The sequence below is a fragment of the Rutilus rutilus genome (genome assembly GCF_951802725.1).
Source record: "Rutilus rutilus genome assembly, chromosome: 4".
Lineage (NCBI taxonomy): Eukaryota > Metazoa > Chordata > Actinopteri > Cypriniformes > Leuciscidae > Rutilus > Rutilus rutilus.
The window spans coordinates 44,112,249-44,134,773 of record NC_140212.1 but is presented as its reverse complement, the minus strand read 5'-3'; the positions used below and the strand labels follow the sequence as shown (position 1 = coordinate 44,134,773).

General features: G+C 44.5%; 1 protein-coding gene across 1 annotated transcript; it reads left to right on the top strand.

Annotated features, from left to right (window-relative positions):
- Positions 1-17,082: 17,082 nt before the first annotated feature.
- LOC311289844 (uncharacterized protein) lies at positions 17,083-21,996 on the top strand (the record flags this gene model as incomplete). The annotated part of the gene is made up of 7 exons (XM_084408090.1): positions 17,083-17,403; positions 17,835-18,078; positions 19,751-19,935; positions 20,382-20,536; positions 20,725-21,185; positions 21,320-21,528; positions 21,727-21,996. The coding sequence occupies 7 exons, from the start codon at positions 17,083-17,085 to the stop codon at positions 21,931-21,933; spliced, it is 1,782 nt and encodes a 593-aa protein (XP_084264216.1). The 3' UTR covers positions 21,934-21,996.
- Between the last annotated feature and the right edge of the window lie 529 nt (positions 21,997-22,525).

Genomic DNA, 22,525 nt, shown 5'->3' with positions numbered 1-22,525 from the left:
AACAGTACCTTCCTTGAGAAACCATCAATCCCACCAAATATCACAACATTGAATCTAAAAAAAAATCAAAAATATGAACATAAATGTTATGTGGATGCGGAGATGAACCCAATCGCAGACAGTAAATACGTCACACAGGGTTTATTAACGACAAAAACAGAAAACAAAACCCACGAGGGGGCAAAACAAGACAGGATAGACTATTTTAGACTGACAACACTAGACTAAGACTCAGACAATAAACTAACAGCTAAGACAGGATCAAACTCTTCTTTCTAGACAAGACTTTCAACAGGTTGCTCACAGATTGATACACACAATGATTGACAATGAACTAGCACAGGACATCAAATACAAGGGGATTAAATAGGGAGAAACTAATATGACGGCAGGTGACACAGGTAAAGCAATAATGACAAAACGAGGATAACAAGAGGGCGGGGCAAGGTAACGAGACAACACAAGCACATGGCCCAAACAAAAGGCCATGTGCTTGCACACAAAACATGGGTCTGTCATGATCCTGCCTCAAGACTAAAGAAAATCAAGGACACGAGGGAAGAATCATGACAATAAGACATACATAAGACATAAACATGAACATAAGACATACATAAGACATATAAGATATACCCTAAACTAAATGACTGTTTGTAAGCAGTTTAGGGTATATCTGAAGGCATTTTTAATGTGTACATGTGTCATTATGTAAAGAAACAAGTAAGATTTTCTGTATATGTGAGTGTAAGAGAGAAATACCCACGTGATAAGCTTATGGTTGGTGTCCACATGAATTAAGGACAATGGTGCAGGAACAGAGTAACTTCTGCGAGCTATAAAACCAAGCTGAACCATTCTGGCTAAAATTCCAGCTCCATCCACCCGTCGCATAGAGGCCTTCATCCTGTGCCACTGTATCCGGTGCCCTCTTGCCAAAAGTTCACCTTTCATTAGTCTGTAGCCAGCATGTGGCATTCTTATTTTTATTGATCTTACAACATGATCAAGTTCTTCATCTGATATGTTGGAATAGCAGGCTCTGACAGACAGGGTGTGTTCTTTCAATCTTCTGTTCACTGTGCTTCTAGAAACGCCACAGATCCTAGAAAGATGTTCTACGGGGAGAGCCGTACAAAGGAGTTCCTCAAGGTCATCCCTTCTGATATCTAAACGTGGGCGTCCCACGTTTCCCCAAGTGCAGGTTACAATATCAGATGCAGTTGCTGAAGTTTCTTCAGAACTTACATTTACATTCATTATGTTGATTAGCTCCTGTAGACCTGTAATTAAAGCTTCTGGGATGTTGACATGATTTGATGCAGTAATTGCCAAATCCAGTTCTTGCTGAGCAGTATCCAGGAGGTAATCCAAATCTAATGTTTCATTCTGAATAATCAAGCTAAACTTTGTCAGCATATGCTGTAAAATGTCTTCTTGCACTTGTTCCTACAGGTAAAAATAAATAAATAAATAAATAAATAAAACAAACAAACAAACAAAAAACAGATATTTAAGACAATCATCCTTTTTTCTCTTTCGCTCTCTTCCTCTCCAGTTAATTTGCACAAAGTCATCCATCATCATTAAAAGGACTAGCAAACCCAAATTAAGCTTTATAATTTATATACCATCATTCAGTATATACCTACCTGGAAAAGTGACATTTGTCTTTGGTCCTGACAAGTAGCATTAAAAGAAAGGAAGATAAAGCAAACATATTAGCACAATAAAATATATAATTCTTGTATAGATATAGGTGTATAGATAGAAATATTTTAAATTTATATCTATACAAGGTATCTTACTTAATCAGTAAAACTTTATCAAGTTTTAAACAATAAATGTGTAAAATAAAGCCAGAACTGTTGCACACTGTACATGAATAAACTTTGATCGATGTTACTGGTTAACGTTACTTCAGTAACACGAACTTACTTCAAGCTGCCTTGAAGGACAAGCGGAGGGGGAAGATGATGCCGCTCCGTGTCTCTCCTGAGAGCTCATCTTTACAGACAGAGACGATCTAATGTCAAATATTATTTACATATTTAGTAATACATTACAAAGCACGACGTACAAATCACCGCTAGAGCTTTCCAATATGCGCGCCACTGAGTGACGTCTGTACTTCCAGGTCAGAGAGCACCTGTCCATCAAAAGCTCACTATCCAATCAGAGTAGATCCCTGTTAAGCCCACCCCCACGAGAGGTTTGTGTCAAAACACCAAACGAAAAACTGCGAAGCGTAAGCGAAATCTGTGGCAATGCGTTCAGAATCCACGATTAGCGAAAACGAATCTTTGAAAAACATTAACCAAGAATGAAGCATATTTGAAGAGCCTGTCATATTTGTGCGACTGAGGTCATTTTTTTCATTTTCATTGTGTTTTTCTTCTTTTGTAGTGGCATATTTTTGATAGTTTCTGAAAAAGTTACCTTCAGTTTTTTTGAAGCAAATGTAATTCCATAGTTCCTGTGTTCTTTTGCACCAGCGCCTTAAACACGTACCAGGGTTAAAACGATCTGGGAAAATATTAATTTATTTTATGTTGTGTTCCCTCATGCCCTTATAGACACTTTAGGGACGTAACAAATATCTATAAATGTTTTTCATTACTGTATAATCAACTAAAACCAATCATTTTGGTTTTAACCTTAGAATGAGTCCTTCATATCATTATCTGTACATAATTTGAAATTAAATTATCAACAAATATAGAATGGTGAAACAAATACTTTAATCAGATGACCTGACAAGATAAAATGACATGTTTGTAAAATCATGCATAAATTAATTTCCTCAGCACTGCGCCTCTTCAGTTACTTGCGCATAGAGAGGTATTTTGGCAGATATGTATAAAAGAAAAACCAATCAGGGAGCTTAACACAGAAGTGTCTCTGTAAATACGCTGCACAAACATGTCATTATGGGCATATAAAACAAAGTCACACCATTCCATAACCTGCACTTGACTTGCCAATAATAAGGATGGCTTTCCTTCAATTTATGTATGCCATGGTCAACTCTGAGGTACCTGAAGTCAATGTAGCTTAGTGCGTTTGGGCATTTTATTTCAACCAAGCCAAATGATGGTCTCTCAAGCAGGTCATATACCAGCCCATCAGGTGACACACCCAGCCAAGATGCATCTGGATGAATCACCAGTCCACATTTTCTTTAAGTTTAGGTTTTTCAGAGTTGCATAGTCCATAGTTTGATAGCATAGGCTATCAAATCAATGTCAGATCTCTTCAGATCACATAATTAAGTGGAAAATTAATAGAAATGATCATTCTCTGTAAAGAAATGAGGTGTGAACATATGAGAATTTATCAAGATCTTCCTAATGTGCGCTCTTTTTGGCCAAAAGCCTAAATCTCTCGCTCTGGCCAATTTCCAAATTGTCAATTTTATCATGAAATTCAAACAATAAATGTTGTTTTTTGGTTCTTTGTGTTGCTGTAGCACTTTAGTTTAAGAACAAATTCCAATGAAGCAGTTTTTTAAAGATGTTCATTGTCAAATGTTACAAAAGAGAATTCCACAAAGTTTGCAGTGAAGAAACATCTGCGTTTTTTGGTGATTAATCCTCTCCCCCTTTTCAGGGGTACAACACATTATGTGTGACACTGAAAATGGCATCCCTCTTTTAAGTAATCCTATTCTATTGCCTATCTAAGTGTTTTTTTCTGAAATGGTATATCCGTGGTTGCTCACAGGCTTTTTGATCTCACACGAGACACTGAGGAGTTTAAACCAACCCAAAATCCAGCATAGAGGGGTCAGTGAATGTGATATTGAATGTGTATAAGTGTGTGAGTTTGTGTGTGACAGAGACGCTGTACAAGGACAGAGTGCCGGCCGACACATCCACATACACTCCTACTCTCCTACAGGAGCCTAAAGAGGGACATGAATGTCAGTGAACTTACTATTATGACTGACACCAAATCTCTCTGGATGATCAGGATATGACTGATACCGTTTCACAGATGTCACCTTCCTGTTCTCCTCAGACAGAAAAAGACGAGTGTTTGCTGTGTTTGGATCCAGTGTGAGATCACAGGCATCTGAACCCAAGAAGAGAGACAAGAAGAGAGACAAAAAGAGAGGGCCTCCTGTCACCTACCAACACTTTTTACCACTCCAATACAACTCCATATCAGAATAAGGTTTGTGTGTGCCCTTTTACTGTCATATGATGGTCACACACATCTTAAACATAACATTTCTTCCACAAATTCAAAGAGAGATTATTAGTATGACACCATGTGGAGAGAGCATCCACTTCCTCAAGGTAGGGCTTCTCATCATTTTGACTAATGAGGCTTGGATCGTTGACAAACTTCACCAGTTTGTTAGAACTGTGTCTAGCCATACAGTCGCTGGTATACAGGGAGTAAAGCAGGGGGCTGAGGACACAGCCCTGAGGGGCTCTGAGGGTGAATGTAGAGGAGGTGTAGTTTACCATTTTAACCACCTGGGGGTGTCCTGTCAAATAAAATAAGGTCCAGTGACAAATAGAGGAATTCTGTCCTAGATTTTGAATCTTTTTGCAGAGGTGTAAGGGGACAACGCTGTTAAAAGCAGAGCTATAATCCATGAAAAGCATCTGCACATAATTCCCTTTTCTCTGATCCAGATGTGAAAGAGCAGAGTGCAAAATGTGGTTAATAGCATCATCTGTAGACCTATTTGGCCTACATGCAAACTGTAAAGCGTCTAGACCACTGGGGAGAGAGGAACAGATATAAGCTTAGACCAATTTTTCAAAGCACTTCATAAGTGAGTTCAACAGGACGGTAAACGTTAAGAGACGGGGATAATAATTGAAGATTTAAAACTTGTGGGAACACCACCCTGATTGTAGAGAAAGATTAACAAGAGTTGTGTAGCGCCCCCTACTGTCCTAGGTGTATCTACCCTTTGTAATGTTGGACGCTTGAACCCAGATTCATTTATTTGTCTCTGGACGTGATCTTATAATCAATCTGTGACCCTTGGTTCTACACTACTTCTTACAAAGTGCAACTCAGATCTCTGCAAAACAACTTTTAACCAATTACAGCGTCTATCTGTTCTATTAAAGTGAAATATACAATGAATTTATTTAAAAGAAAAATAAACAAAAGGAATTAACAAAAAGTAACCAAATTAAATATGAATAAAATCTGTTCAACCAACTGCTGCAAAAAATGGTATTTTCAAATACAGTGTTTGATTGACTCTTCTCTTCACAGACACTTAAAGGGTTAACCTTTTATACTTCCATCAAAATAGGGCTTTCCAATAAATCACTCTTTAAATTAACCTTTACTTATTTTACACAAAGAACAAATTTGTCTTCACTTAGTGTAACCCAATTTACCAGTGTAATTCTGGTATCTATGAAAGCTCAGTACAGAAATAAAGCACATTAGATAACTTCAGTTTCAATCAGAAATACTGTAACCCTGTAATAATATACTCAATGAATCACAGAGTATTAAACCAATGATGTATCATTCATCAATTGAAAAAACAAATGATTGTGGGCCGACCACACACACACACACACACACACACACACACACACACACACACACACACACACACACACACTAGTGATTCTTTTGATTCTTTCCAGAGATTTGTTCATTTTCAGTTCGTTCACTAAAATGATTCGTTCAGTGACAATTTCTTCACATTACATAAATACGCCAGCAGGAGGCGAAAAAGAGTGTCTTAGCTGTTATGTCTAAAGTCAACAAACGTATTTACTTGTTACACAAAAAGTAATTTGGCTTTATTAAAATGTGTGCCTAATTTACTCATTAAATTATTAAAATAAGTCTATATAAGTGGTTCAGATGACCAAAGCACAATGATTTCTTGCATAATAAAATTGTTTGGTCAGACATTTACACTTTCATAAATCTGGGATTAGTGTGTGTGTGTGCATGTGTGTGTGTGTGCGTGCGTGCGTGTGTGTGTGTGTGTGTTTGTGTGTAATGTATGTGCATCAGTGCAATACTGCAATTCAGTCTTAAAGTGACAGTGCGTAATAAACCTAATGCCGTCTGTGCCCTTAATATTCATCAACAAAAAAAAAGAGAAAACCATTCACTGCTCTTTAATAAGGAGTAATTATATTTAATTTATACAAATAAATATGTCTGCTTGAAAGAATAAAGAATGATGTATGCAAGTTGTTATAAAGAATGCATATAGCATTCATTAAAAAGAAGACTGTGTTCTACTTTAGGGATGTGGTTCTCTTACGAGAGGTCTCTCGTACTGCGTAAGATATCTTACGCTAGGGGAAAATCCTTTTTCCGCGAGATATTGAAGCCAAAAATTATCCTTAATTTTGTAATAATGCAAAACGCGTTGCGGCAGCATGCAGACATAGGCGAGACAGCTCGCGCGCCTATTGGCTGCTCTGCGGCAACTGCAGCAGCCTATCGAGCGAGGCCTGGCGTGACGCCAGACCCAATCAGGGCACTTTGCGCCCGCTGCGTCACGTCCCGCCGAAATGGGCGTGGTCTAGGCCTATAAATACTGCTCGCAGGCAGCTATTATCTGATTTTTCATCCTCCAAGCGAAGCACACGCATCGCTGGAGCCGGAGAAGAAGCCGCGCCGTCTGAGAGAGAGCACCTTCAGCGGGACGAGTCACTGAAGTCGCTGGCCGCGCCGCCTTCCTGCCTTCCTGCTGCGCTTTCCGGCGCTTATATCCTTTTTTACTACTCTGTACTTTTGTGTGTGTGTGTCGCCGCCGCGACACACATTCTAAAAGAGCTAGCGTCTTTTTAAAGATGCCTTCCTGCGGCTCGTGCAGAGCCACACTCAGCGACGGGGACCGCCACGTGATTTGCGTTTCCTGCCTGGGTGAGGAACATGCAGCTCTCGCGCTCACTGACGGCGGCTGCCCTCACTGCGAGCTGATGGCAATGGCGACTCTGAGGACTCGCCTAGCCTTCTTCACCGAGACTGCTCCCCCGCCCGCCGCGGCGTCGCGCCGTAAAAAGCGCCGTGCCCAGCGGGCCACGGAACCCTCCCTCAGCCGCCAAAGCTCGCCGGTTCACCCGCTTGCTTCCCCGGCTTCGTCACCCTCGCTTCCTGACGGACAGCGGCCGCCGTCTGCCGCCGCTTCCGTTGACATCGTGGATGAGGAAGCCCTGCTGGGAGAGGATGATTCCTGCTCTATCCTGGCGTCAGGCAGTGAGGATTGGGCGGGCTCTGAGGACCCCGCGCCCCCTGCCCGCATGTCTTCAGGCAAGAGAGCGTCCATCGAGACGGAGCTCATGCGAGTACTCGCACAGGCCGCGGCGAGCCTCGGCCTCGAGTGGTCTTCGCCTGAGCAGCCCGCTCACAACCGGCTGGATGGATTTTTCCTGCCTGGGGAGCGCGCTTCACCTGCGTCCAGACCGGCGCCTTTTCTTCCTGAGTTACACGAAGAAGTCGCCAAGTCCTGGAACGCCCCCTATTCGGCTAGAGTGCGTCCTGCTGTTTCTTTGGCATTCTCCGCTGTTGACGATGCCAAGAACAAAGGATACCTTTCGCTGCCGCCGGTCGAAGAGGCGATAGCGGCCCACTTATGCCCGCCCTCTGCTGGACGGCGTGCTAAGTCGGCCCTACCCTCTAAAGCTTGCCGCACGACGTCAAGCCTGCTCCGCCTCGCTTTCTCCGCCGCCGGGCAAGCTGCGTCAGCACTGCACACCATGGCAACGCTTCAGATCTTCCAGGCCGTTCTCCTCCGTAAGCTGGATGAGGAAGGGCCTGACGCGATCTGCGTGCCGGACTTAAGGAGTGCCACGGACCTCGCTCTCCGTGCTACTAAGTCTGCAGCGCAAGCCATTGGACGGAATATGGCCTCTCTCACCGTGACTGAGAGACATCTTTGGCTGACGCTCTCGGAAATGGCCGAGTCTGAGCGCACCGCGTTCCTCGACGCCCCGCTTTCCGCCACAGGCCTCTTTGGATCCTCCGTCAAGGATTTCGCGGAGAGATTCGCAGAGGTACAGAAAGCGTCACAGGCTATGAAGCACTTCCTCCCGAAGCGCTCCAGCTCTGCAGCAGGCCGTGCGAAACCGTCTGCTCAGAGCTCACAGCCACAGCCACCGTCCACTGCCTCCACTTCACAGCGCCGCCAGGCCCGAAGCGCGAGATCGCGCTCCCGCTCATCCGGTCGCCGCCCCGCTGCACGTGGCCCGCGACCTAGGATTACGGTGAAGCCCGAGGCCCCGAAGTCGTCCTAGCACAGCTAGGAAAACGACGGTGTTTAAGTCCCGCTGCGGCCAGACTCACACCAAAGCTATTCGCTCGTCCAGTTCCAGCAAATGTGACTGTTCCAGTGTTTTCTGCAGCCAACAAGTCGGTTCTGTCACCCGCTTGCCTGCACACAAATGCCGTTTTCACGGCTACCCAGATAAATCCCCAAAAGAGTGTATTTTCTGGTGTCCCGGCTACGGCCGATGGTGTTTCATGTGTAGTAAGAATGCCCACTGCCCAGTGCCCATCCCTACACACAAGCACAGCCTGTCACACAGGACTCGCGCACATAAATCCGACTCAGATCGGTTGCGCTTCAAACATGGTGAAAGTGCCCACTACCCAGTGCCCACTAACACCGCGTTGTGCATGTCTCACGGTTTCTGTAAAAACTAAACCAACGTGCACTCGCTTCACGCAAGCGAACGATGTTTTCGGTGTGATAAATGTGCCCGCTGTCCCGCGCCCACATCCACACATAGACATGACAGTTCCCACGGGAACTGCCCAGCCCTCCCCCTCGCGGCTGACCACCGCAGAGGAGTCGAGCGCGGGCAATCTGCCCGCTGTTATCAGCGCGCCCCATGCCTCAAATGTCACGAGCGCGATGCTTGTGTTGCAGCACGCCGAAGCCTCTCCATTGCTGAGCGAGCGGAGCGCGCTTCGTATTCAACCCCTAGCTATCCATGCAGACGCATGGGCAAAGCTGCCCGGGGTTTCGAAGTGGGTGCTGAACATTATAAAAAGAGGCTATTCGCTGCAGTTTCGCCGACGCCCTCGCCGCTATGTGGCGCGCGTCGAGACCACGGTAAAAACAGAAGTAGCACATTTACTTCGAGCCGAAGTGACGAAACGCGTTTCGCTGCGGCGCGTCTGTCCCGCTCAAGAAATTTCAGAAGATGCTAGGTCTCATGGCCTCAGCATCGTCAGTGCTCCAGCTGGGCCTGCTCCGCATGCGCCCGCTGCAGTTTTGGCTGAAAGCGCGAGTCCCACGCAGAGCGTGGGCATCCGGTTCGCTTCGCCTCAGGGTCAATCAGAAGTGTGTCACAGCTCTGAAACCTTGGAGAGCGAACGACTGGTACCAATTAGGTGTAAGCCTGGGGACTTCCTCGAGGGTGAAAGTGGTGTCCACGGACGCGTCCACCTCGGGATGGGGAGCGCTGCTCGAGGGCAGACCGTTCTTCGGCCAGTGGTCGGAACGGGAGAAGCTCCTGCACATAAACTGCCTCGAAATGCTGGCAGTAGACAACGCGCTGACGCGTTTTTGTCCCCAGATAAAAGGACGCCACGTCTTGGTCCGTTCGGACAACATGTCCGTGGTGTCCTACATAAATCGCCAGGGCGGCCTCAGGTCCAAGAACCTGTACAGGCTGGCAGAACGCCTCCTGGTATGGGCTCAGTGCAACCTGCGCTCGCTCAGAGCAGCGCACGTGCCAGGGCTCCTGAACATAGGACCGGACAGACTGTCCAGGAACAATGTTCCGGCAGGCGAGTGGTCTCTACACCCACAGACAGTCCAACTGCTGTGGAAGAAATTCGGCAGAGCGGAAGTAGACCAGTTTGCGTCTCGAGAAAACGCTCACTGTCAGGAATTTTTCTCAAAGAGCAGGAGCGCGCTGGCCCATGTGTGGCCCCGCCGCCCGCTCTATGCTTTTCCCCCCGTCTCTCTCCTGCCTCAGGTGATAGAACGGATCAGGGAAGAAGGATGCTCAGTACTGCTGGTGGCACCGTTCTGGAAAAACCAACCTTGGTTCCCAGTCGTGATGCAGTTAGCAAGTACTGCCCCGTGGCCAGTACCAGTGAGGAGAGACCTCCTCTCACAGGCCCACGGTTCGATCTGGCATCCTCACCCGGAACTGTGGTCCCTTCATGTCTGGGCCATCAACGGGTACATGTTGGACTCCCTGAAGGAGTATTAAACACGATCACGCAGGCTAGAGCTCCGTCTACGAGACGACTCTATTCCTCGAAATGGTCAGTGTTTTCGGGCTGGTGCACAGCCCGTGGTGTGTCACCCACAGACTGTGGTGTGGCGGAGGTGCTTTCCTTCCTACAAGAGCTGTTGGATGGGGGCAGGGCCCCCTCCACGCTCAAAGTTTATGTGGCGGCTATAGCAGCGTTCTCAGAAACAACGCTTGGTCAGTCAATAGGAAGGAACGATTTAGTCATCCGCTTCCTTAGAGGGGCTAAGAGACTGAATCCTCCCAGACCTCCCTCAGTCCCCGTATGGGACCTTTCTACGGTTCTGGAAGCCATGAAAGGTGCGCCATTTGAGCCTTTACAGTCAATCGATTTGAAACACCTGTCTTTCAAGACGGTGTTTTTGCTGGCTCTCGCTTCGGTGAAGCGCATAGGGGATCTGCACGCGCTCTCTGTGAGCGCGGCGTGCATGGAGTTTGGGCCTAATGACTCAAAAGTTATACTCAAACCTAAGCACGGTTATGTTCCGAAATCCCTCAACACACCGTTTAGGGCGCAGGTTATCTCCCTGTCAGCCCTACCGGTCCCTGATGAGGAAAGAGACGCGAGCCTCCTCTGCCCAGTCAGGGCATTACGAGCTTATGTGTCTCGCTCATCTGGTTTCAGACAGACGGAGCAGCTCTTTGTTTCGTTTAGCGGACGTTCTAAGGGACTAGCCGCGTCGAAACAGAGCCTATCCAGATGGATAGTTGATGCTATAGCGCTGGCATACGCCTCCAAGGGCATGCAGTGCCCGTTGGGTGTCAGAGCGCACTCCACGAGAGGCATGGCCTCTTCGTGGGCCTGGTCAAGTGGGATTGCCTTGCAAGATATTTGTATGGCGGCAGGCTGGGCCTCCCCGTCTACATTTATAAGGTTTTATAACCTAGAGGTTCCCGCCCTGCAGGCCAGGCTGCTGTCGGTCTAAGTTTACCAGTATTGTCTGACCTGATGTGATCAGCTCAGAATGCTGCGTCTACTGAGCACAGCTCAATGTTCGACAGTAAAAAAAGTAGCAGCACGAGATGTGCCTGGGCAAACTGTGTAAGACCCACATTCCCCCATCAGTTCAGGCCGTACCCCGCCCTGTCTGTATGATGAAATTCGCGTCTCAGCGACGCTACCATATGTGGAAGAGTGCGGCTTCGCCCCTCCCTCTTCCTGGACTCCCTGTGAGTTCCCTGAGTGATTGTGCACTATATGTACCCCAGGCTTTCGCCCTTGGGTCTTTGGTGTCAGATCTCAGCATGCACGGCGTTTTGCATTGGGTCCCCTAGCGTAAGATATCTTACGCAGTACGAGAGACCTCTCGTAAGAGAACGTACTCGGTTACTAACGTAACCTCGGTTCTCTCTAGAAGAGGGAACGAGTACTGCGTATCTTGCCGTGCATGCACACGCTCTGGTTGCTTCGATGATGAAAAACCAGATAATAGCTGCCTGCGAGCGGTATTTATAGGCCTAGACCACGCCCATTTCGGCGGGACGTGACGCAGCGGGCGCGAAGTGCCCTGATTGGGTCTGGCGTCACGCCAGGCCTCGCTCGATAGGCTGCTGCAGTTGCCGCAGAGCAGCCAATAGGCGCGCGAGCTGTCTCGCCTATGTCTGCATGCTGCCGCAACGCGTTTTGCATTATTACAAAATTAAGGATAATTTTTGGCTTCAATATCTCGCGGAAAAAGGATTTTCCCCTAGCGTAAGATATCTTACGCAGTACTCGTTCCCTCTTCTAGAGAGAACCGAGGTTACGTTAGTAACCGAGTACGTTTTATTTAATTTTTTTTAATGTCACAGCAGTTAAATCTGTTTCTTTATTGCATGTTCAAACTTTAAAATCATTCATATTTACAGGTTAATAGATGTTTTCTCCGGGAGTATATAATGGGTTTGGAAATATTTGAGAAATTCTAAATTAATGCAATTACAATTTAACTAAAACCATTAGATTTTATTCGACTAAATCCACTGTAGATTTAGTCGACTAAAATCTTATTGACTAAAACTAACATTGGACTCTGGGCTTTATCTGCCAAAAGCCTGTGTGAGACAGAAATCTCCCATGAGTGCTGAGCGCAAAGCCTCATAAAAGTCACTTCATTTACAAGCAAAATATTAACACATGAACATAAATAGTGTAATAGCAGTATTGATTCAAGCAATAAGTCAGTCATATGTACTGAAAAAAAACACACAAAAAACCCACCAGACTACTAACAGGATAAGAAAACATTCTGCTAGTTCGGTTTAATGGCTAGTAATAAATATCTTTGTTCTGTACATTTTCTCAGTTCACTCTCTGATTTCAGCTTCATTTTTGTATCTTCATGTAAAAAGATCATACATATTTATTTCCCTTGTTGTTCTTTTAATGTTAGTAGAATTACATCAAAACTGTCGTAATTCATACATAGGTCATTTTCTACCCTGATTTTAGCACTCTGATTTAAACACTTTAAGACTTATGTCTCATTTCAGACTTCAGTGTAAACGCCCACTTCTGTGATTGAGTAATATCGTTGCATTTGAAATAAGGATTTATTGCAAAAAGGATTTAAGGAAATAAGGATTTATTGCAAAAGGGATTTAAGGAAATAAGGAAATAAGGATTTTTTGCCATTGCAACACCGATTTCTTATTTATCTTGGCTGATGAAATACTGACGAGAGTCAGAATTGATGGGTAACGTACATTCTTGAGAAATTGCATCTTGTAAACTGTAAAAATTCTGTGAGTGAATTTTATCATCATGAACTTATATATTGGGGTATAATTGTGTCGCCATGACATGATATTCTGGGGTATGACTATTTTATAGATGATTTTTTGAGCACTTTTGACCGAGTCTTTTGACCCCTAACCCTAACCCTAACCATTTCTCAATATGAAACACATAACAGGCAGATAAAAGTATGGTCACAATAATTTATTCAAAAATATCAAATATTTCAAGTCTTCCAAACGATTGCTTTAAGGAACAAACCCGAAACTGATCACATTCACAAATCGCCACCTGAAGAAGCTTATCGTCACTTTCATCATGAAATGCCATTGGCTCTCGTGGCCGATTGCCACACGCTAATATTCGGATTCATCTTTGAGTTGGATGATACTGTTCACAGAGCGGAAAGATTTTCACTCTGTTCTTCACTTAATGTTATCGTATGGATACAGAGATCAATCTAGATAACACCTTTCCATTAAAACAAACATAAGCATGGACACATTTTAGCCAGCAAAGTTATAAAGGTATTTTAAGAAACTCACTTTAGGATCATAAAAATATCAACGGCCTTCACGTCAGTTATCGGTTGACGTTACGACACTGTTCAGTTGATTTTAAAGGTTTCTCACCGAAAGCAATGGGTTACCGGCCGTGTTGGTAAGCAGATTCTTTTGCATGATTTTTTTTTTTTTTTCAGAACATTGATTCTGTGATATTTCTGCATCTCAGTTAAGATGAATCTCATAATTTAAGGAAATTAGTGAAGTGGGTAAATTTAGTAGCAACTTGTCTCTGAGAGCTAAGCAACACAATACAATAGTTTTTTGTTTTCCCCAGTCAGAAACTTTTTGTTGAAAGTTTTTAACCTTGTATTAGGCTACAAGACTTGTAGATACTGAGCAGAAGTTTGAGTTTCTTATTAGTCAGTCACGCTCGACATTACGTCAGTTGTCTGATGAATTGGGATCTCATCTGAGAGCCAAATCAGCTTCGAGTGTACACAAAAACAAGCCAATGGACTTTGGCAAGTGAGATTAGCGAACCACACCCCACAAAGCGGACATGTAGTTCTGAACTCACTCAAGCTCATTCTCGCGCATGCGTTGTGGCGCTCTCGTGAAACTCACCCCACAAAGGTCGTTCAAGCTCGTTCACGCGCATGGATCCTGGCGCTCTCGTGAACTCGCATCAGAGGCCCACACAGAAGAAAATTAATACTTGAATAAAGTCATTATTTATATAAAACATTTTTTTTATAGTATATTATAGTATATATATTTATACTTTCACACAAAAAGTATTCTCGTAACTTGATAAACTTAAGGTTGAGCCACTGTAGTCACTTGGACTATTTTATCAATGTCTTTCCAAACTTACTGGGCCGGCAGCTGCAATTACCTAGCAGGCTATGAAGGAGTGAAACAGCTCTCTAATTTGTGTTCCGAAGATTAACGAATGTCTTATGGGGTCGGAATGACATGAGGGTGAGTAATTACTGACAGAATTTTCATTTAAAGGGCACCTATTATGCAAAATCCACATTTACATGGTGTTTGGACAACACCATTTACATGTGTGCTGGCAGTGTGTGTGGACAACCACCCTACAATGATAAAAATCCACCCTCTACTTTTTTTTAATCCCCATTAAACCAAAGCAATCTCATTAGACATGCGGTTTTGATTCTCTGAGCAGTGTGACATCATCCTGCTCAGGCCCCGCTCACGGCCGCTGATTGACAGGCCTGCATTACCATAGTTTCCAGCGAGTTGTACGCTGTCCGCCGGTTTCTCCGCATTCGAGCAGCTGTAGCGACAACAGTGTTAAAATCTTTGTTAACTGTTAGTTGTATAAAACCAAAACTTGTTTAAACCAAACATTTTCCTCATGAATCCTTCATGTTCATATTCATGTCATTTCACAATTATGCCATCATTAACACATTGTTCATCAAGTAGTTTCCAAGTCACAACTTTAGTTGAGGTGCTACATACATGAAGTCATGAGAAGCTGATGCTTAGTTAATGATGACTACTGTATTTGGATGTCAACAGAATTCATGTGATATGTGCTGTGATGGGCCCATTTTGGGGTCTGTCCATTTACCTGCAGGCTACTATGAAGAAGACATGAACATGCTTGATAACTCAGATCATAATTAATGAAAAAACATTAGTTTCACATTACTAGATATACCGTTCAAGCCTGTATGCATGCATGAGGTAATGTGGTTCCCTTTCGTTCAGTCACTCTGATTTACGTCAGTGACTGACGAATGGGGGTTTCGCTTAGAAGCCAATCACCTTCGAGTTCTTACAAAACGAGCCAATGGCAAAACAATGCCATGGGTCCGCGGAATTTGCATAGCGCAACTCCGATCCACTGCGTGGGTATAAAAGTAGCAGCTCGGCAATCTCGCACTATGTTTTTGCTTCTGAGCCGAGTGTTTCTTCGCTTCACTCCACTGCAAGCTGTCTACGAGTTCTGAATCTTCAGCGGTGTTGGTGTGACGTCGTGTTCTAGCGAGATCTCATTCCTGCTGTTGGTCTGTGCAGTGACCTGCCAACAGTGTGTGTTTTCTCCCTGGGCGCTTCAGCACTGCGGTTTGCAGTTTTATTTTTTACTGCGGTTGCAGTTTTATCCTCTCTAAAAGAGCTGCACGCGGCGCATCATTATAAAGATGTCTCGCCCGTGTATTTCTGGGTGAGGTGGACAGATTAATTCTGCTGATGGGCACGAACACTGCTTGGCGTGTTTGGGCTTAAATCACACTCAGATGGAATTCGTGGATGCGGCATGTTCTCATTGCGGGAACAAGACCATCACAACGCTGCGATCGAGACTCAATGACCTCTATAGAGGTAGAGTCCGCTCTGCCACACCCCAATCTATTCCCTCCACGAGAGGGGATACTTTGGCTGGTGGCCAGGGTGATTTGAGGCTGATGGTGTGGAACAACCCGATGAATTCTCCTCCGGCCACACCCCCCTCTTGCACATTGCAGCCCGTGAGTTTTCCGGATGAGGTCGCTGGCCAGTCTTGTGGCAGGCCCAGCGTTTCATTTGACGCCCTGGCAGATGACGTCATGTCTATGATGAAGATGAAGACACGGCTATACTGCCTCCTTCGGGGGCACCAGCATTGCCCGAGTCTGATCCAGAACTGACTGTCATGATTTCCCGGGCAGCCGCGAGCATCAGGCTTGTGTGGAACCCTCCACCATGTCCCGAACGCTCAAGGCTTGATGATTGGTATTTGGGGGCGGCGCGTGCTGACACTTGTCAGCACCCACCCCCAATTCCTTACTTCCTGGAAGTGCATGAAGAGGTTATGAGATTGTGGAAGTCTCCTTTGACTTCTCGTGACTGCTCAGCGGCCTCTTCCACCTTCTCTGGCCTCGATGAAGCCGTGGCCAAAGGGTATGCTGGGGTCCCCCCGGTGGAGCGTTCTGTGGCGATGCAATTGTGTCCCCATAAGCACCTCCACTTGGCGTGGCGACCCAAAGCCTATAGGTTTTCGTCTACTCTAGTGGCAAAGACCTATAGAGCTGCGGGGCAGGCTAGCCATCCTTCAGGTCTACCAGGCCAGGGTGCTGAGAGACATGTACGAGGGTAGGGTTGATCCAGGGCTCACGGAAGAGCCACCGACCTCGCTCTACGGACGATGAAGGTGACCATACACTCCCTTGGTCAGGTGATGCCCACATGCATGGTCCAAGAAAGACATCTCTGGCTTAACCTGGCTGATATGCCGGAGGCCGAGGGAACACTGTTCCTCAACTTCCCCATATCCCAGGCTGGCCTCTTCGGCAGCACGGTCGAGGACTTTGCCCTACAGTTCTCGGCCGTCAGACTGAGGCTATTAAACATATTCTGCCCTGGCGGCCAGCTGCTGCCTCCACACAGTCACCAGCTCAGACGCCTCAGTCCGCTCGCCGCCAGGGGCGCCCTCCTGCGGCTCCCGCTCCTCCCAGAAAGGAAGGTGCCCCAGCCCGTACCAGCCCCGCAACCTGCCAAACGGCAGGCAAAGCAGCGCTCCTGATACGGGCAGCTCAGAGATGGGTTGCAGTTCTTCCCAGGAGGTGGTTACAGGTGGAGGGCTGGGAAGAAAGAACTGACATTCCCATCTCTGAGCCTCCCGAGGCCGCGGATGGCAGTGTGCGACGCTCCGCCTCGCCACTCTCATTCCCCTCTGTCCCCAGACCCCTGTCAGAGGAGGTTGCCACGGAACGCTCGTCCTTCCCTGGCCTCTTCTATCAGGACGCGGCATATGACCGTGCCACTACAACGGGACGCTCTGCCTCCCACGTCTGGGCCGGTCATTCCACCTCGCTGCCCTATCGTGGTTACCTCTGTGGTTCACATGACCACGCTGGTTCAGTTTAGTTTTGGGAGCCTGGCTAGAGCTTCCCAATCTGTCCTGCTGGCTCGCGAGAACCATCAGGCTCAGCTATGCGATTCAGTTCGCACGGTCTCCTCCCTGCTCCTGGGGAGTCTGTTATACCATGGTGGGTGGCAATGCCCCTGTCATGCGTGTGGAGGTCGCTACCCAACTGGCGAAGGGTGCGATCGAGACTGTCCCTTCAGCCGAAATGAAGTCCAACTTCTACAGCCCCTACTTCATTGTACCCAAGAAGAGCGGTGGGTTACGGCCAATACTGGACATGTCCACCTTTAACCGAACCCTTTACAGGCTTACATTCAAGATGTTGACAGCCAAATGCATTTTCGAATGTGTTCATCCGTTGGATTAGTTTGCAGCGATCAACCTGAATGACGCACACTTTCATGTCTCCATTTTTCTTCGACACAGACCATTTCTATGGTTTGCTTTCGAGGGGCAGGCATACCGGTACACGGTACTTCCATTCGGACTAGCCCTGTCTCCCCGCATCTTCACAGAAGTCGTCGAGGCAGCCCTTGTGCCACTTTGGCAACAGGGTTCGCATCCTGAACCATCTCGACAACAGGCTGATTCTAGCTCACTCTCGAGAGCAGGTTTACGAACACAGGGACCTGGTGCTCCGGCACCTTGCCCATCTGGGCCTTCAGGTCAACTGGGAAAAGAGAAAACTCTCCCCCGTCCAGAGGATCTCTTTTCTCAGTATGGAAATCGACTCGGTCACCATGTACGCGCAGCTCACAAGTGAGCGTATGCAGTCACTGCTAAATTACCTAAGTCAGTTTGAAGGCAAGAGCACGAATTGGCTTTCCCTTGGCAAGACCACTTGCCATCTCGAGGTTGAAACAATCCACCCTGCGGGCTGGATTGAGTTTTTACATATGCATCCCGTACTCGGGTCATATGTGTATTCTAAGTCCTCCCTACAGGTAGGCGCTGTGATACATATTCCACCTGGGATATGCCACCCAGTGTACCTTGGTATTCTTGCGTTAAGCCTAGACCTTCGTCCGTGCTAGTCTCATGTCAGGGAGCTCAGGCTTGCGAAAGGGCACTGGAAGACTTGTGATTGAATTGCGACCCCCATTTGTCAGTCACTGATGTAAATCGGAGTGACTGAGTGAAAGGGAACGTCTCGGTTACCTATGTAACCCTCGTTCCCTGAGGAGGGAACGGAAATGTTACGCCCCCCCTGCCACAACCGCTGTACTGCTGGAACAGCCGGGAGTTCAGTCTCGGCTCCTTAGCATAACATAAAGTGAGACTGCTCCTTCAGAGTTGTGCTATGCAAATTCATGGCATTGTTTTGCCATTGGCTCGTTTTGTAAGAACTCGAAGGTGATAGGCTTCTAAGCGAAACTCTCATTCATCAGTCACTGACGTGACGTCTCCGTTCCCTACTCAGGGAACGAGGGTTACATACGTAACCAAGACGATTTTTGTATATTCCTTTAATAATTGAAGTAGTCTTACATGCATCAATTAATGCTTTTTTCATGCATGAATTCCTGATGATTCATGTACCATAACTGTAGCTTTATCCAAAATGGATAGTAAAGACCTACTTTTTTTTGTGAATGATGATGTACTCATCTTACTTAATGTTTTAATTAAGGTGTTGTTCATCCATGAAGTCATGAATGAAAAACTTTGTACTTAGTTCCTGATGATTCATGAGATAGATAGTCGTGTGGATTAAAATTTCAACACGCGTGAAGTGTTACCTGTATTTTTGAAAAAGACAAAGAAACAATTGAAAGAAGGACCGAGCACTATTTTTTTTTTTTGCAGTGTTCACTGTTGCACTTTATTTTACGGAACATATCACTGAGTAATAGTCTATAATGTTAATGTTATTAGGAAGTATATACATGTATTTAAGTTGTGCACTAGTGAGTTAATTCAAACTGGGGTACACATTGATATGGTATGTAGATACACATGAAGTACACTTAAGTACAATACTGATACTTATTGCAGAATTTGGTGGGAAGTTCAATTCCACAGAATTCCATTTATCACAACCTTAACCACACTCAATAATCTCATGTTTCTTTTGAGGTCATTCTCTCTGAGGGCGGAGGCAGAGTTGTCATACCTTTAGTATAAAAGCACCAGATACTTTGTTCTCCATTTCACTTACTAAAGCAAAGGTAAGTCAGTTTCACTTAACATTTTTATAATAATTTTCAGATATGAAATTTCTATTTTGTATTTTCCAAAACGTTTTAAACCAAACCAAACTGTTCTGCTTTCAGTACATTGTATAAGAACGCATTACACACATTTTTGTGTAAACCTACTAAGGATGGCTGATAACAAAAGCAAGTATCATCTTATTTTATCAAACAGAAAATAATACCAGCCATCAATGTGATCTTTTCAGCCTTTAAAATTTGCAATGTTTTTTCACCAGTGGCTGTGTCCCAGTGGAGCCCAACCTTTGTCCAAGACCTTCTCCCTGCTGCCGAAAAGACAGCGCTTCTCTACCATCTCTCTTACCTGAGCCTGGCCAACTTCCCCAACCTGGAGAGAATCATCAGGAGTCGCGCTGTGGAAACTCAGCTTCTGTTTGGATCCTCGGATGCAACTATGTTGAAAGTAACGTTTCAGACTTTCTCTTGACTTCAGTATTTTCATCTCTGTGAAATTTGTGTCAATTCACCAAACATAAGGGGTCTGTTAGCTGGAGATTAAATTTAGCTAAGTTAGTTATAGGAGTCTCTCCCTTAACTGGAAATAAATACATAATGTGTTTAAATATCATAATGTGAAAAATATTCAGGTTTTTTTAGGTAAAATCTTTTATAACCTAAGAGTTTGTACACATCAACTTGGTTTGATATGCTTCTTATAAAGTTTAAATGCATATCTTAGATTTTTATAACTTTCAACTTTGAACTTAAATTATAATAACAACAGTTAATGCAGAAGCATTATGAGCAGCATTTCAGAAAGATTTACAGGACAAATACAAGCAATAAGAGTTCTGATTGTTTTGTTTTTAAGTCTAAGATACTTGATCTTATGTCTCTTTCTTCTCACAGTGTATTTTGACCAGTGAGAACCTGGTTCAGTCGCTGTTTCCCATGTTGGCTGAAGCTGTGGTGAAAAATAAGGCGGTTTTGGCAGTCAAATTCCTAGGGAAAGCACGAGTCTGGATCAAAGACATTATCACTGATGTGGACAGGATGGTGGAAAAGTAAGAACATTTTCCTCATGAAAACATATTTCAAAAATACCTTGAGCAGTTGAATTGTTCTTCTACATGCATCTGCTAAAATCAGGCAGAAGTATGAACATGTTTTAAGCTAAACTTTTAAGCTAGTTACACCCGCCCATTGTTATAAAATGCTAATTTCACTGCAACATTTCTTCAACATTGTATAGGTATAATTTACACAACAAAGATGTAGCATCCACCAGTGATGTTGTCAAGGAAAAAATAGATACAGATAAAAAGATTACTGACCAAGACCAAGAGTTGAAGCAAACTGAAAAAAGCCTGAATGATCTGAAATCTGAACTCCAAAAAACCACACAAGAGCTCGATGAAACTGAGGAAAAGATAAACAGCAAAATCCAAGAGATTCAAGTATTTGCCAGATCCATAACCCAAACACGTAGAGGCCTCGGCATCTTAGCTGCAATCGTTCCATTCATCGGGCTAATTGTTAAAAGCATTTATGATGCTGTGCATGATCCTCAAAATGTTGCACATATGAAGGCTCTTGAAGCTGAACTGAATCGCCTCATCGCTGAAAAGACTGCTCTGAAGCAGAAGCAGTGGCAGGTCCAAGTAAAGATCATTGATGAGCAGATGAAGGTTGCCGAAGCCAGTTTTGAACAGAGTGAGTCTGTTTTTTTTCATGTTTATAGTATACCAATATGACAAGTCATGCTTAAGACTGTGCCAAGATTCAAGTCTAGTTTAAGACAGGGAGCAAACGTGTGGCTTGTTGAAACCTTTATTTCCCCTCTGCAGATTCCATACCCGACCCCATCCATCTAAAGGATGTTCAGAGTAGCTTGACAAAAATTCAGGCAATTCTGATTCAGCTCAAAAACTTCTGGGAGAGTGTTGGTCAAATGCTGGACTTCCTGGAACAGAATACCTTTGTTGGAGAAGATCTTATTGAAGACCTTGCCGAACTAAAAGATGAATTTCTAGCATCAATCAAAACAGCTAAAGAGGTAAAAGTGATGTTTACATGATTCAAAACATTTTCAGTAAGATATTCTAAAATGTTTGATTTATTTTGTTTAATTTATTTATTATTTCTCTTTATTTGTACCCGAAGGGAAGGCTTGAGGGTTCCCTCATTTTGTCCAGCCATTACTAAGGATTCATCTAAAAGTCTAACGTGACTTGTAAATGTTTTAATTCCACAGGCTTGGAGCAGTTTTGGTGAAGGCTGTAAAAAAGCATCTGTCATCTTTAAGCTCCAAACCAAAGATGCCTACAGGTTTCTGGAGGTTAGTCCTTCCTCTCTCTCCAAGGAGGAGTGGCAAAAGGCGTACGAAAGCGTAAAGAAACAACTGGAGAAAATAGACCCACCACCAAGTGTGACATCCTCTGCTACACCTGCCATTTCTTAATGATCTACAGAGCGTGACACGCACAAGTGCGTTTGTTTTCCGTCTTATGACGCTGGTAACCTGGGATGATGATGTTAGGCTTTTTAAATACTGTACTTGTAAACTGCAGAGTTCTGTATTACCTTCTACTTAACGCCTAAAACACTCTTTATATATACTCCTCTCCATATGTGTCATCTCTTTATGAGCTCTTGCAAAAAGACTCTTGTTGAATGGATAAAGAAAGAGATAAAAATGGATCAATAAAGTTTTATTACATCATTATTGACTTTTTGTTTTAAATAATCTTAAATGTCTTGGTTATTTTTATGTGTGAAGTCATAGATTTAAGTTTTAGCAGCAAATATTTTGTCATCTCAAACTACTTTTGATGTCACCGGATACACAAATATTGTCACATTACAAAATATATTCTTGATTCGTTCTGATAATAAATAAGCTCAAATTTTTATTTTAAAAAATTAAATAAAAAATAATAATAATAATAATTCTCAGTCATTGGATATTAAGAAGCTGTGTAATCATTCATGGTAACACTTTAACAGTGTTGTAATACACATAACAACTAATAACCTGCAACTAAATGCACTTA